At 37.7% G+C, this 16,163-nt stretch overlaps 1 protein-coding gene across 1 annotated transcript; it reads right to left on the bottom strand.

Moving 5' to 3' along the window:
- Positions 1-1,520: 1,520 nt before the first annotated feature.
- On the bottom strand, positions 1,521-16,125 carry LOC114241613 (uncharacterized). Its single transcript, XM_028172477.2, has 5 exons — positions 15,967-16,125; positions 12,320-12,407; positions 10,368-10,628; positions 4,559-4,688; positions 1,521-2,268 (listed from the first exon to the last, which is right to left on the bottom strand). Exons 1-5 carry the CDS (start codon positions 15,990-15,992, stop codon positions 2,204-2,206), a joined length of 570 nt encoding a protein of 189 aa, XP_028028278.2. The 5' UTR covers positions 15,993-16,125; the 3' UTR covers positions 1,521-2,203.
- Positions 16,126-16,163: the final 38 nt, after the last annotated feature.

The raw sequence follows: 16,163 nt of genomic DNA, 5'->3' as shown, positions 1-16,163 counted from the left end.
ATTCGTCCCCCACAGCTTGTTACTACCGAGTAGCGGAGTCACGACCCTCGGCAGCGACAAATGAATTATTTGTCCAACGATGACACGATATCGTCTCGTAGGGCAGACGGTATTTGAGTCGTCTATTATCAAAGGTGGCAATCTGTGCATTTGGACAAAAAAATGTTATTGATATGTCAATACAGATTGATTTGAATATAATCGTCTCCTTCAAAGAATACGGTTCAAAACCTGCATTAAATAAAGGTTACTTATAACTTAACCTGTTATTTATCTAAGATGTCGTTCAGAAGAGTTTTGTGACTGCCAATGGAATACAAAGTCAATAATTCGTTTTTCTGATTTACCAATAATTGTCCAAAAGTCACATTGCCGGCTTTGATAATAGTCGACTCATTTACAAGTATTAAAAGCAAGCTAAAACATTCACTTTTTAAACTTATACTTAATCACGAGCTTGTAATCAAAAGGTCATAAGCGCGGTTTCCGATAAAAGCAAAACCTTTTACTCTGTCCGTGCATTAATGATTCCATTTGTATTATCTTTTTTTTTAAGTTACAACAAAAGAATCCCGACGGAATTTGTTAGGTACCTCCCGTTTGGTTGGCGTCCAATCAAATTATTTGCCTTCCAATTTCTCCAACTCGAAATCAAAAGTCTTTTATTGACATTCAGTTTTACGACTTCTACGTTTTAATGGGAAATGGCTTGGAAGTTGGGGCTTTCTTAAATGAGATGGTTTTTTAGATTTATTTCCTGATTTATATTTGCCGGTAGACACTAGTATGCACAAATATGGTAAATCGTTTAAGCCTTCCTAAAACTTATGTAAAGCCCTTTTTGTGACACGTTTTGTATATGTAGCATACCCATCGAAGATTATCATTTTTTTTATTACTTAGATGGGTGGATGAGCTCACAGTTCACCTGGTGTTAAGTGGTTACTGGAGCCCATAGACATCTACAACGTAAATGCGCCACCCACCTTGAGATATAAGTTCTAAGGTCTCAAGTATAGTTACAACGGCTGTCCCGCCCTTCAAACCAAAACGTATTACTGCTTCACGGCAGAAATAGGCAGGGTAGTGGTACCTACCCGCGCGAACTTACAAAAGGCCGTCTACCACCAGTAATTACGCAAATTATAATTTTGCGGGTTTCATTTTTATTACAGGATGTGATTGCTTGACCGTAGAAGTCAATCGTGAACATTTGATAAGTACGTATTTCATTAGAAAAATTGGTACCCGCTTGTAAGATTCGAACTATAGTGCATCGCTCAACACGAATACACCGGACGTCTTATCCTTTAGGCCACGACGACATATTGTGATGTTTCACGTTTACCGGATGTCCGATGATGGCCATTTTATTCTTGTTCACGACTTTTTAGTCGTGTCGTATCACGATTACCAGTTTCGAAATTCAGTTTTGCTAAATGTTTCAATTCAAAAGATTTGGGAGATTTGTTAAATATTAATAAAATTGAACGAACAAAAAACCAAAAAAAAAGAACACATTTTTTCCATACATTTATTTTATTAAGTGTACATACATGAGGTAAATTTTTAAATTGACACGAATCAATCAGTGTCAATGCTCTAACTTACTAACACATATATATTTTTTTAATTATTATTTCGACTGTCTTCAAGCCTAGTTCGGACTACGCGAGTAATTTAGTAACTAAATATGTCTGAACAGAAAAAAAAATGATTCGTTAAGTGAAGAGAATCAGTCCTATTTTTGTGGGAAAGCAGTTTCCTCACAATGCATCGAGCTTACTGGCTAATTCTTATGCTGTTTTTATCCCTGAACAGCCGCCATAAATTCGCCTTATTCTTTTGTAGAATGGTCGTTTTAGATACGTTGCCACTTTTTTGGGCAGTAGCGAGTAGGTATTTAAATTTCCAAATAACTCTGCACTCGACTACTATCGTAGTCAAACCTAGGCTTAGCAGATCTTTTTTTTTTTTCACAGACAAAGGTGATTAATTAAATTAATTAAAGTAATATACTTACTCCGTCGTACTTATACTTTATTCAGTATTTTAATAATAATAGTAGAAAAACACTTTTTTTTTTTGTTACAGTGCCATTAAAAATAGTTAATTAAGCCAGAATGAGTTTGTTGTCGTCCATTGTGCGAGGATCGATGAATGAGACGTCCCTGATCTGGTTTTCAAGTCGGGCTTGAATTTACTACGGCTCATTCTCCAGCTGTCTGGCGTAGGTATTGTACACCGTGATGAAGTAAGATGCTACAGCTGTAGACAAAAAAGGTTCATATTAAAATCTACGTCACAACATTTGCTGTATCTGTGCCTTATTCGTTGCTGGGGTATCCGTTTACGGACACTCGGTCGAGAGGGATAACAGACTGAGCTATGTGGGACTCCGGCTCCTCCAGAGAAGCAGAGGGAGAAGAAGAAGACCGAGTTCCTCCTCTTCTTCCAATTCCTGACGGAAGACTACGCCTTGAGAAAGACGCGCGAGGTGCTACTGTGACTATAATGCTTTTTTAAATGACAGTTCTACGTCAGGACAGTAAATTAGGCTACCTTTTATCCCGAACAAAGATCTAGTTCCCACGGAAAACTATTTTATTAAATGTAAGATATATAGAAAATTAACTGACACTTGTCCTTGACCACGCAGGCAAAGTCACAGGCTTAACAAGCTCGTTTCAACCCTTTGCACTCGACGACCTTTTCGCTTGTGCGAACAAGTAACTCGAGACGGTTTCGACCAAATTAGTTAAACATTTTACAGTTACTTTAAAAAACATACATATAAACAAACAATCTTATACAAATGGTAAAACTTCACGAGCCTATTCATTTATATTTTGAAAACAACAAACTATGATAAATAATGTTTATCTTATTACACTCTATTAATTGGCGTCGTTTGAGTGCAAAGGGTTAATATAATTTCCTGCCCTGCAGAAATCAGATCGGCTCTAAATAGACACGTCTGAAATGCATTGTCAGATTCCTTCATCATGGAAGTAGTCCATGAAAACAGGTACGTTTTTCATTTCAATTGGTACCTGCCTACGGGAATTAAGCATATTAACGTTTTTTAAGTATAAATTAGTGAACTAGCTTACAATTCACATGGTTTTAAGTGGTTACCGGAGCCCATAGACATCAACAACTTAAATGCCGCGAGCCACCTTGAGGCATGAATTCTATGTCTCAGTTTTACACTACAACGGTTGCCCCACCATTGAAACCGAAACGCATTACTGCTTCATATCAGAAATAGGCAGGGTGGTGGTACCTACCAGCCCAAAGGCCCACGAGACGCCCTACCACCAGTAATTACGCAAATTACATTTATTGCGACCTCAATTTATATTACACGATATTATTTCTTCCTTCCTTCCTTCCTGGAAGTCATTCATGAACATTTGTGTATACGTAAGTCTGGTACGTCTTGACCTCTGTTACTCAGTACCCAAAATACCTCAGTACACAAATTGATTCACTCATTTGTAATGTTTACCGACGATTTTACAATATGTTATTCTAATGTTCCTTATCGTGTTAAAAAAAAATGGCTTCGACAATTTCCAGAGACGAACTGAGCAGATAATGATTTGTGTCATACCTGACCTTTTGTAATGCGCAAGATAATACAGTCCATTATTGAAACCTTGACTGTCCATTATTGTTGTTAATAAGCATTTGTGTTGATTTTATTAATTGGTTGAATCGAGAATTAAAGGTAAAAAAACTATGTAATTTAATAATTTGCCAATCAATACAATAAATATTTAGCGTTTGTTCTTGTTTATTTGTGCTCTTGATATTGGTACATATTTCAGGAAAATTTCTGCCCAACATAAAGCAGTCAATCTTCCCTACTTTTAGAGTAGGGTAGCTTTAGCATAACATTGCATTTTTTTATTGCTTAGATGTGTGGACGAGCTCACAGCCCACCTGGTGTTAAGTGGATTACTGGAGGTCATAGACATCTACGACGTAAATGCGCCACGCACCATGAGATATAAGTTCTAAGGTCTCAAGTATAGTTACAACGGCTGCCCCGCCCTTCAAACCGAAACACATTACTGCTTCACGGCAGAAATAGGCAGGGCGGTGGTACCTACCCGTGCGGACTCACAAAAGGTCCTACCACCAGTAATTATGCAAATTATAATTTTGCGGGTTTGATTTTTATTACACGATGCTATTCCTTCACCGTGGAAGTCAATCGTGAACATTTGCTGAGTACGTATTTCATTAGTAAATTGGTACCCCGTATCATCACGTATAATCACGTATAATGCCAAAAATGTACTATTCTATTCTTTTGTATTCCATCAGCCCACAGACGTCCACTATGGACATAGGCCTCCCCCAAGCCACGCCACAAAGATCGGTCCAGCGCTGCTTGCATCGAGCGGATCCCCGCGAGCCTCAGTAGGTCGTCGATCCATCTTGTGGGAGGCCTACCCACGCTACGTCTTCCGGTACGCGGTCGCCACTCAAGGACTTTTCCGCCCCGAAAATTCAGTATAGCACGATTCAAAATATATTTTCAACTCACCAATGTCCAAGCCGTGTAACATTAAGGCCGGAGTCGTGATAGTCATTGTCAGGTACACTAAACCAGCAAAGACCAGGACGAGGCGGCAGGATGCGAAGAGGACGTAGAACTTGATGTTACCAGGTCGCCTCTGAAACAGAACATTTTTATTGTCTTTACAATTGTATCAGACAGGTGAGCTCCCGGCCTATACAGTGTCTAAGTTCAAATTTGACACTGAACGGTCGGTTCGTTCTTTTGTCGACTATTTTAATATGTATATGAGAACGGTCGGTTCGTTCCTTGTCGCCTTTTTGTCCGTCTTTCAAGAAGTCAAAAAATGTACTGCCCCCCGATAGTCACGAACGCCCTCGTTCCATTTCTTTTCGAATTCTTGTCTAGTCTCTATCTTAGTCTGTGTCTATGTCTAATCGTCGTAGTTCTAATGTCCTGTCAAAGAGGTTGCATGCCACGAAAGACACATTGAACGCCATATGAAAATCGAGTATTTTCATTCAGGCCACGGTGCGCACCGGTGAGCCTTATCGTACTGAACCGTTCGGGTCATGAGGGTCACCCGTGAGCCGCGTGAGGGTTCCAACGTAAACGCTTCCTACAAGCCACAGATTGCAGCTATCAAAGAAAACGGGTATGGAAGTGAGCCGCGTGATCCTTTAGCGGAACAGAACAGTGGGGATTTCAAATCCAAGGGAAACTTGTAGTTTTATCAAGGTTTTTAAAGGCGTTTTAAAATATCATAAAAACTAGACGGTAAAAGTCGCTAATTTTTATCTTCCGTGCAAATTATCGCATTTTATAAATTCACTAGTTTTTGCCTGCGACTACGTCCGCGTCGAATAATTACTTTGGCATAACGCTAAATGTTACCCCCCACTTAATTCACGTAGAAAGTGAAAATATGCGATAGGCAGCGGCTTGACTGCCCCTGGCATTGCTGAAGTCCATTGGCGACGGTAACCACGTCTGCCTACAAGGGCAATAAAAAAAAAAATATTTTTTTTTGAATTAAAGAATGTTAAGGAGCTATTTAAACCCCTATTTTGAAACATTCTTTATCGATGCTCCACTTGTATTGGTCTTATCGTGATGCTATACTTATATAGCCTATATATAGCCTTCCTCAATAAATGGGCTAGCTAACACTGAAATAATTGTATCATAGAAAAATCGACAAAAAACATCGAGCTTGTTTTTTTCCTAATATAGCGCTAGTCGGCAATGCGCTTTGAGAGATCTATTTGGCCACATGCTACCCGGATCTAGAAGTGTGACCTGTTGTGTTGCATAGTCCAAAATAAGAACAAGTAGCTCATATTGAGCACCTGTGATCTTGCTTCCTATGCCCCGAACACTTTAAACGAGGTTTGAAAAGTCGTAAGCTCGCCTGTGCCCCTAGTTTACCAATGAATTACACTTGCGATGAAGTGGAATGCAAAAGCACCTGGCTTCGATTGCGAAAAAAATTAAGTAAATAAAGCTAAGTAAATAAACACTGAAAACATTAACAAAGCTCCTTGCAACTCGTGGTCTTTGTAAAAACAATCTACAATATCATTTCAGGATCACAAGTGTCACTGACTCCTATTGCCTGAGCGTATGCATACGTTTCATTGATGTCACAGTTGTATCCAAGTGGACGTGTAGTCGGGGAGTTTTACGACATTTTATTTACAACATCTTTGAAATATCAAGTCATGCTGCCTGAATTTTAAGACCGACAGCCTGACTGACGTCAGTCCTCCTTGGAAATCCTATCGTTGGCCTTATATTGTAAGAATAAAAATACTTTGATGAAGTGTGTAATAGAGGATATCCGCGAGAAGGGTGTGAATGCGGAGATGACGTATGATAGGCCAGAATGGAAAAAGAGGCTGCTTGTCATCTCTCTGGTGCCTCGTCTATTTCTATGTGAAATAAGGGCAAGAAAAAGATCTCTGAAATATCAACTTCCGTATTCTTTCTGCTAATAAATACCTTAGAACGGTTTTAGTGTAACCTTGACTTTATTTAAATTTCGCAAGCTATTTAAATATTAATACTACGGTCAATATTAACTCATAATAGTAATAGGATAACGAAATAGTGATATTAATACTGTTTTTTTAATTTTACTGGTGGTAGGACTTCTTATGAGTTCCCCTGAATAAGTACCACCACCCCGCCTATTTCTGCCGTGAAGCAGTAATGCGTTTCGGTTTGAAGGGTGGAGCAGCTGTTGTAACTATACTGAGACCTTAGAACTCATATCTCAAGGTGGGTGGCGGAATTTACGTTGTAGATGTCTATGGGCTCCAGTAACCACTAAACAACCGGTGGGATGTGAGCTCGTCCATTCACCTAAGCAAAAAAAAAGGATGTGTTTGGTAAAATCTTTTCAAAAATCCAAACTAAACGTAAAAGAAACATCCCAGCCTCCCAGCCCACAACAGGGTCTAATAAATAAATGTGTAATTTTGAGTAACAGTTGTTGGCTGGCGTCCAGCTCGGGTCCGCATTACGTGCACGCTCACTGCACTCCGTTCGAACATTTTGTTTATTGCTACCATCCACCGCCCGACATTTTAGTGTTGCCAGAAAACTGCTAAAGGTGCATACAGTGTAGTTTATGTAAAACTGTAAATAAAATAGCAGAAATAACAACATAACTACAAACAATTTAAGAAACCTTCTAACAATACGTGGATACTGCTGATACGCGTCAAAAACAAAATACAAGTCTTTTGTGTGTATTTTAATTTTGAAACCGGCAACTCCGTTTGCGAGGTCGCACCGCTATTTTTATATCTAGATACTTTACAAGCGCGCGAATGATAATCACAAGATAAGTCATTGTTAAACGTCATGTGTTTTTTTTGGGACAAAGGCACATTGCTATTCGCTCTGCGTAAAGTTTGAGAGCCACTTTAATCAATGTTGTTCATTGTCGAATGTATTTTTCTTTATTGCCTAGATGGGTGAACGAGCTCATAACTCACCTGGTGTTAAGTGCTTACTGGAGCCCATAGACATCTACAACGTAAATGCGCCACCCACCTTGAGATATCAATACGAAGGACTCAAGTATAGTTACAACGGCTGCTCCGCCCTTCAAACTGAAACGCATTACTGCTTCACGCTTCACGGCAGAAATAGACAGGGTGGTGGTACCTACCCGTGCGGACTCACAAGAGGTCCTACCACCAGTAAAAACTTTTATACTTACTTTGAGAAAACTGAATATTTCTAATGCTCACGATATAGAATTAGTTATATTCCGACCTGGTCAACAATGCGTATTTAAATGACCTTAACTATATTAATGATATCCTCATTTTACTTTGTTGAAAGTCTAGTTTCTATTTTGTTATAATAGTATAATTTGACTACGACACCAAAATAATCTACTGACTAAAACAAGACAGTCTTCAATTGACAACATTTCAAAAAATTATCATGCATAAAATAAAAATGCCGTTTCTTTATTTTTAAATTCTGAGCTAAAATATGTAATTCTTATAATTTTATATTATTTAATTTGGGAGTAAATCATTAAAAACTAAAAATGTTGCGGTGACGTCAGGTTTACGACTGTATGAAAATATTCTTTTGCCTTTCCGACATTGCTGATACTCTGTGGCGAAAATGTCAAAACATGTCATTATCATTACAAAACAAAGGCGTCAGGGTTCCCAACTTTGAGTTTCTCCCCCTAAATTTAGGGAGGAAACAAGTACGGTGGGATTTTTATGGGTGTTATAATATTTTAAGAGGTATTTTTTGACAGCTTACATTTTGTCCTATTTTTTATTTCTTAATATATTTTTGATTAAAAAAAAAGTTGTTAAAATATAGACCCCTAAGCTACACAATTTAGCCAATCATATTTATTTCTTGACCTAGTGGCTAGCAACATCTAGTAAAGCGAATGATTTGTATGATTGATTGTAAAGAATCAATTCACTGTCTTGCTTCCATTATAATCAATTGGTAAGTAAATTGGATAATTAAATATATATATTTTTTACATATTCATGGACAGTTCACACTACATCCTCTGGTCCCAATCTAAGCGTAATTTTTGTGTTATGTATCACTATACATGACAACATTGGCAATGCTATATTGAATGACGCTAATCGTGAATGTCATGTCAACTGTTAAGTTTTTTTTTTACAAAGCAAAGTCGTCGAAGGCAGCGCAGTGTTCCGTAAACGTGACGTCATTTGGTGCTTACGTCTATTTAGAATAAAATGAAATTCAAAACCAAATTCATGAATGAAACTATCGAATTTCCAAAAAATCAATTATATGAGTCTGTTTATTTTCAATCTAGTATCAATTAAGATTGAGTTTAAGATTAATATTATGAGTATGTTAAAAAAATGAAATGTTGTAAATTCTGAATATCGAAAAATTTGAATATGTAACCCGGTAATGCTTTATTAGAATGAGTATGGACAGTTTTTGGGTGCCCGAACGAACGTTTGAAAGACTACAGACAATTTTTTTTTTTTTTTTTTTTTTTATTGCTTAGATGGGTGGACGAGCTCACAGCCCACCTGATGTTAAGTGGTTACTGGAGCCCATAGACATCCACAATGTAAATGCGCCACCCACCTTGAGATACAAGTTCTAAGGTCTCAAGTATAGTAAATCAATCAAGGTTTATCTATACTAATATTATAAAGCTGAAGAGTTTGTTTGTTTGAACGCGCTAATCTCAGAAACTACTGGTCCGATTTGAGAGAATTGTTCCCCTTTAAAAGATCTAAAAAAATCTGCGACGGCATATTATGTCTATATAAAATATTGTTGGTTGGCTCATTATAACGTTTTTATGCTAACCAAATTTGTTTCAAAAATAAAGCATTATTTGTGAACTATTCCACGCGGACCAAGTCGCGGGCAAAAGTTAGTGTGTTTATATTTATGACTGACTCGGTGATGCAGTCTTTAGTGCCCCTAACTGTTGCACCCAGGGTCGTGGGTTCGATTCCCACATCGGGTAAACATTTTGTGATGGATAAGTTTGTTTGCTTTTTGTCTGGGTCTCTGTCTGTCTTTACTATCTATATATATACATACATGTATATATTTAGAGGTATATAAGCATGTATTTTTACTGGTGGTAGGACCTCTTGTGAGTCTGCGCGGGTAGGTACCAGCACCCCGCCTATTTCTGCCGCGAAGCAGTAATGCGTTTCGGTTTGAAGGGTGGGGCAGCCGTTATAACTATACTTGAGCCCTTATATCTCAATGTGGGTGGCGCATTTACGTCGTAGATGTCTGTGGGCTCCAGTAACTATTTAACGCCAGGTGGGCTGTGAGCTCTTCCACCCATCTAAACAATAAATAAATATAAAAAAGATTATCAGTATCTAGTACCAATAACATGGGGTATCCTAAATTGGGGTCATATGACTGTCCGTGATTTGTTCCCCTTTTTTTTATTGAAGTGAAACTTCTTTAGAATCGTTGTGATTTCAAACTCGATGAAACGAAAAAATAAGTCCATAGAGACACAAACACATAAATGTATAGGACTCAGCCGGCGAGAGAATGAGATAGAACAAATTAGACGTTCTCGGTCTCTTCTTTGTGCGACTCTTCGCAGCATCCCCACTATCGTCTACTAAACATTGTCCATATGTATGCTCCCGTGTAGTAGGATAGTCAGTATATCTATATCTTATTTATAAGTTTCACTTCTACCGTGTGTGACTTGCACACACACACACACTTTTATTGTTATTTATTTATTATGTCCATCTCAACTGTTCTGTAGCAGTCTATATTGATATGATTAAATTAAATCATGGAAAGCACATACCCTGTGTAGTCCGACCACACAAGCGATGTTGACAAGCAACCATGCAGCATTTATGACTATCGTCATCAGAAGCACGAATCCGACCCCACTGAGGAGGGGCGATTCCGAGGATTGCTGGGCAGGCTGTAAGGTACTGGTGGGTTCGCTGAGCTCTTCCAAGTCGATGCTATCGAAGTTAGTGGTGCGATCGAAGCTATGGGAACCAGCTCCAATGTAATTGGTCAAAGTAATCAACAGCCCGGTATTGTAGACATTGGTGAACTGTTGAAAAGAAACGAATTACGAATGGGTTATCAAATTGTGTCAGATTAGATCAGGCAATATAGACTATGTGCTGTCTATGCCATGGTTGAGCAAACTGTTTAATCAATGGGCCAATGTTATAAACAGCCCACAGTCGTCCACTACTGGACATAGGCCTCTCCCAATCCACACCGCTGAGCGAGGGATTCGGCTCTCCTCATCCACTTCTTGCCGACCACCGTTCGGAGGTCATTGCATCACCTAGCCAGGGGGCGTCCCACGTGACGTTACGCATGGGCCAATTTAAATTTTAATTATTTATGGCGGGCCGTACATGGATTAACTCTTATTAATAATCTACGAAACTTTATATTTTTATTAAAAAGAACAAATAAAAAAAGAACAGAAAAACGAATTGATGGGAGAGAGAGTCGATAAAATAAATTTAATATTAGAAATGCTTGGCGGTCCGCGTGTTGCTCATCCTTGGTCTATGCCAGACGGACACTGATTTCATGTGTCCACATAAAATTATTATGGGCCCCCGGTAGTCAAAATTCGACTATAATTAATTGAAATCATAAGATTGCACACTATTATGATTCTATTGTCAAAGACTCTTATAGGTACTTCTATAATCACAGACTTCGCTAAGACTACACTTTAGACAAATACTAATAAAGACACACAATATAAGCTATTCTCAATTTGACCACAGACTTTATACAATAAGAAAATTTTGACAATAAACAAATAGCATGCATGCGTGTGTGTCAAATACATGGTAGTGTGTGTAATGTTTTTTTTTATTGATTTAATGTATTTAGTATGCACAATTAAAAAAAAAAAAAATATTCTGCACCATGTATCTCTATATTCTCTAGGAATATTTAGTATGCAGTTCGGAATTCAAAGTTTTGTTCAAGCAGACGTACTTTTCTAATGATTTTCTGTTGCAATACATTGATCGCTTAGTTCTAAGACAAACATAATATGTAAGTATATTGCTTTTATGATTCAGAGCAATGTGGCAACAAAATTAAAAAAATGTTCTCTGTGGCCCGGTTTTTTGACACACTATAATTTGGAATATCCCAAAGTGAAAAGTGAATACCGTTTAACTTATTGTAAATTACGCAACGCGACTTGAGACAGGACTCTCAAAGGACAACCGAATAAAAACAACAGAAAAATTTAATTAAATCGATTAGAAATAGTTATAAACAATACTAAACAAAATTTAAGCAAACTAAACTAAATCACCATTTTAGCTAAATTTTTTTTTTCATTTTTTGTTATTATTTATTACAACAGTGTTCAATTCGCAGAAGCTGTAAATATGGCGTGGACCAAGATAAGTCCTCAGGATTTAGATGAAATGAGGCCTATATCTTTTCGCAGAACTCCCATGCCATACCAAATTTCGTTAAAATCGGTTTCGTGGTTCGAAAGTAAAAAACATAACAGACAAAATGGCTGTCGTATTTATAATATTAAATGTGGAATTATGGACTGCTAAATAAAACCGAATATCTCTAATTCTTTTAACACAAATCCTGATACATTAATATATCACGTCTGGATAATATGTTTTACAACAAATGTATTGATAAATCTCTTACTTTTTATTCTTTCTCCTTGTACATATCTGTATGTATCTTTCTTTCTTTATGTCAAAGGAAATAAGAGATACAACAGTAGATACATACCATGGTCAGGTAACCAAGGATGAAGCAACCAATCCTTAGTGGAAAGCAGTAACAGCATTTTTTGCCCAAACTTGAAGTCGACGATAACCTAGAAATGATTAAAATATGAAATTATATTGGTAGGCAGCGACTTGTATATTCCCGTGGCATTGCTGGATATCTGTGAGAGGTTATCACTCACCACCGGAGAGGCCTTATACAAGTCTGCCTATTGAAACAATAATACTAAGGCTAGATAACAGACTAGACTGGATAATACTAAGACAACATTTATTTATTTATTTTTATTGCCCTTGTAGGCAGACGAGCAAACGGCCCACCTGATGGTTAGTGGTTACCGTCGCCCATAGACTTCAGCAATGCCAGGGGCAGAGCGTAGATTGAATTAGAATAACTGTCCCGCCCATCAAATTGGAGTATGGCTGCTTCGTGACAGATGTAAGCAAGATGTTAATGCTTGTGACGGTTTATTTAATGCCCAACTTTAGCTGCAAAGTTCCACCCAGAAGCTGATCTTGCTAGCGAGCATGGCGAGGAGGAGAAAGAATGTTCTGTTTGACTCTTCATTAATGGACATTCTCTAGCCTGAGGTGGTGAAGAGTATCTGTTCAAGGAAAGTATGTAGTCTAATTTGTGATTGGACAAAAGTGGTAGCCGCAATAGATCTATCTGGGGGAAAGTGACGGGTTTATATACATTATCGGCAGTAATAATGAGACAGACGCTTTGCAGTTTTGCTTTTACGTAACATTGCTGCGAGTATTTTTATTTTACGATATGAAGATAAGATAAGATACCCGGTGTGTTCGTATCGAGTGATGGGACTTTACCGAAGCTCAAATCGTACCTCTCCATGTATTTTTGAGTGAAGTAACTATCCAATATTTATTCACGAGGACCGTGCATGATCGGATCTGAACCACGGAATGGTCGAGTCGCTCCTTTTCCGCTTTAGGGTTTACAGCATAAATTCCAAAGTCATGTTATAGCCAAAATAGAGCAGGAAATCGAATCTTCAGTTTACCCCATTCAAAGATGGACGAGCTCACAGCCCACCTGGCGTAAAGTGGTTACCGGAGCCCATAGACATCTACAACGTAAATGCTGCCACCCACCTCGAGATATGAGTTCTAAGCTCTCAGTATAGTTACAACGGCTGCGCCACCCTTCAAACCGAAACGCATAACTGCTTCACGGCAGAAATAAGCAGGGTGGTGGTGCCTACCCGTGCGGACTCACAAGAGGTCCTACCACCAGTAAAAATAAATTAAATGGCTCTCTTGTAAAGTTACAAAAATGTCGCTTAAACAAATAGTCTTTCACTCCTCGATATTATTTCTGACGTTTGGAATAATTTACAGTTTTCGTTATCGAGGACGCCGACAGCGGTCAATGACCACGAAAACTGTATAATTATAATTCTGAACGTAATTATAATAAAAAAGATGTGTGTGTCGTGGGACATCGGATAGGAACGAAGTTCCTTATTATAAAAATATTAATTTTAAGTTCTATTCGAGGTATAAATAAAATAAAACTGGAGGTTTCGCAACAACCAACAGTCATTCGGTAACGTGCGAACTTATTGTGGTACACTTCATTCACAGTTGTTTGCATAAGAGTTAGTGTATTGCGCAAACGAACGCTCTGAGATCGTGGTCAATGAATGATAAAAAATATGTTATTTTTTGTACGTTATTACAAAGTTAAGTCGTACACTCTGTGCATTACTTATAAAGATCTTACGTTACGGACGTTTTTTCCCGGTTAATGTACCCCTCCGCATCGTCCCATAAGGAACTTCGTTCCAAAAAGGCGATATAAAACCGTAAAAATGATTTTAATCATACATGTCACATAATATGTGATACATGGTTACGACTCAACAAAATACTTTTAATTGCATATTTCGTTTATGGAAATATTAAAAGGTCTTCGTATCTATTTATAATATGCGAGTTATTATCATTTTGCGACTGTTTATATGCCAATAAAAAAAATCAACAACTTTACTGAGTGTCTGTGATAACCCCTATGTTAACGAGGCAAGGCTGGCTAGATAATGAAATGTACCGTAGATATTTAACAACTGCTTATAGTGGGGGAGTAGTTGAGGCGGCAGAGTGGAGAGGGGATGGAGATAGAGGGAGAGAGAGGGAGAAAGAGCATACTTTATTATAAAAGAATCAACAAACAAGTATAATTGTACAATATGGTGTCTTATCGCCGAAATAAGATCTCTTCCAGATAGCCGTTATTTTATCTCGAGAAATTCCGAGAAATTTGCAGCAGGTATATTGCGGTTTAATATTTATTATAAACAAGAACAAAATAACAATAGATCAAACCTTTACGTACAATATTAAATAATAACAAAATATACAATAAATATAACAGTATACCTACAATATACATATAAAATTAAATTACCATATCACTTATACATCAATATAGATACATAAACATACTAGCTGTACCCGTCCGCTTCGCTGGGCATTTAAAATTAATATTATTATTTCTCACCCCCAGAAAGATTCTCACAAAGATCTCATCATTAACGCCCCCGCAACCGGTGTAGGGAGTCCAATACTCATATAAATATTAGCCTATCCATTAAGTACATGATTTTCTACATGGATACCAAGTTTCAAGTCAATCGAATGCATGGTTCAGTAGTTATAACGGAACATCCGTAAAAAACACTGTAGATTTATATATTAGTATAGATATAGATTATTATAAGAAGTCAACAGTTCGCAAATGGTAAAACACGAACAAGCAAACAACATTAACCAGATAAGCAATCCATCAACGACATTCTTTAAAGCAATTTAAACTCTCTTTCTATTAATATAAACCTATCTCTTTCAATTAATGAGTTAATCTAAATGCGAGAATAAGACATAAAAGCGTTGCATTCAGAAGTATCGGGACCTGTAGTTTCTGTGTTATTATTTTCAAAAGGAAATAATCCAAAATTCCAAAACAATATACTCTCTCTCTCTCTCTCTCTCTCTCTCTCTCTCTCTCTCTCTCTCTCTCTCTCGCTCTCTCACTCGGATTGTTAAACATTGTCAGATTGACAGATAAGCCTCAAAAACGTTCAGGTCTAGACTACAATCGTGCACAGATTATAAACATATACACACACATGTATCTATAAACTAAATTTGCTTGAATAAGTCAATGATGCCATTCGAGAATAAACCAAGGTCAAACAAACGTGTTCAATGAAAAATATTGGTATCGTAATAAAAGATTGTCTTTCGTTACAAATCATGTCATGTGATCCATTATTAAAACATTATAACACAATGGAAAAATCGACCTCATGTCTCAAGGTGGGGGCGGCGAGGGGTGGGGGGGACATCTCGTGACGACAAAGGCTTTCGTCGACCACCTATGACCACATAAGCTGTGGATTCTATCTATTTACGGCACGTGAATAAGTTAAAAGCATACGTAAATCCAATCAAACAGAGACGCAATAAACCTTACTACGCACACAACATTAGTTTCGGTCGAATAAGACACAAAAAAACGGTGAGGCATTAAATTATAACACTCTTGCACTACATTATGCAAACTTTATAAGCATTTCAACAATTCTGGAACGTTTTCGAAGCTAAACCAATGAATTAACTTACGTGTTGTAGGGTATTGGTTTGGTCATTTTGTCAAAATTTGGAATGTTTTGAATTCGCACAGACAGTTAAAACGTTTGGCGTCGCGAATGGCTGCCGCGGTACTGGCTGATGCAAGGCAATTGGCGAATGCAAACTCGTGGTGCGCCGACGCCGGCGATCCCAATGACGTCATCGAGAGGAGTTATTTTGGACAGTCT

The sequence above is a fragment of the Bombyx mandarina genome, chromosome A1 (genome assembly GCF_030267445.1).
Source record: "Bombyx mandarina strain Sakado chromosome A1, ASM3026744v2".
Taxonomy (NCBI): Eukaryota; Metazoa; Arthropoda; class Insecta; order Lepidoptera; family Bombycidae; genus Bombyx; species Bombyx mandarina.
This window is presented reverse-complemented; position numbering and strand designations above follow the sequence as displayed.

Coding starts and splice junctions, on each gene's coding strand:
- LOC114241613 (XM_028172477.2), bottom strand. CDS start 15,992: ATGACCAAACCAATACCCTACAACAC. Junction 10,629..12,319: donor TCCTTGGTTACCTGACCATG/GTATGTATCTAC, acceptor TCTTTTCAACAG/TTCACCAATGTCTACAATAC. Junction 2,269..4,558: donor GTTACACGGCTTGGACATTG/GTGAGTTGAAAA, acceptor TTTTGTCTACAG/CTGTAGCATCTTACTTCATC.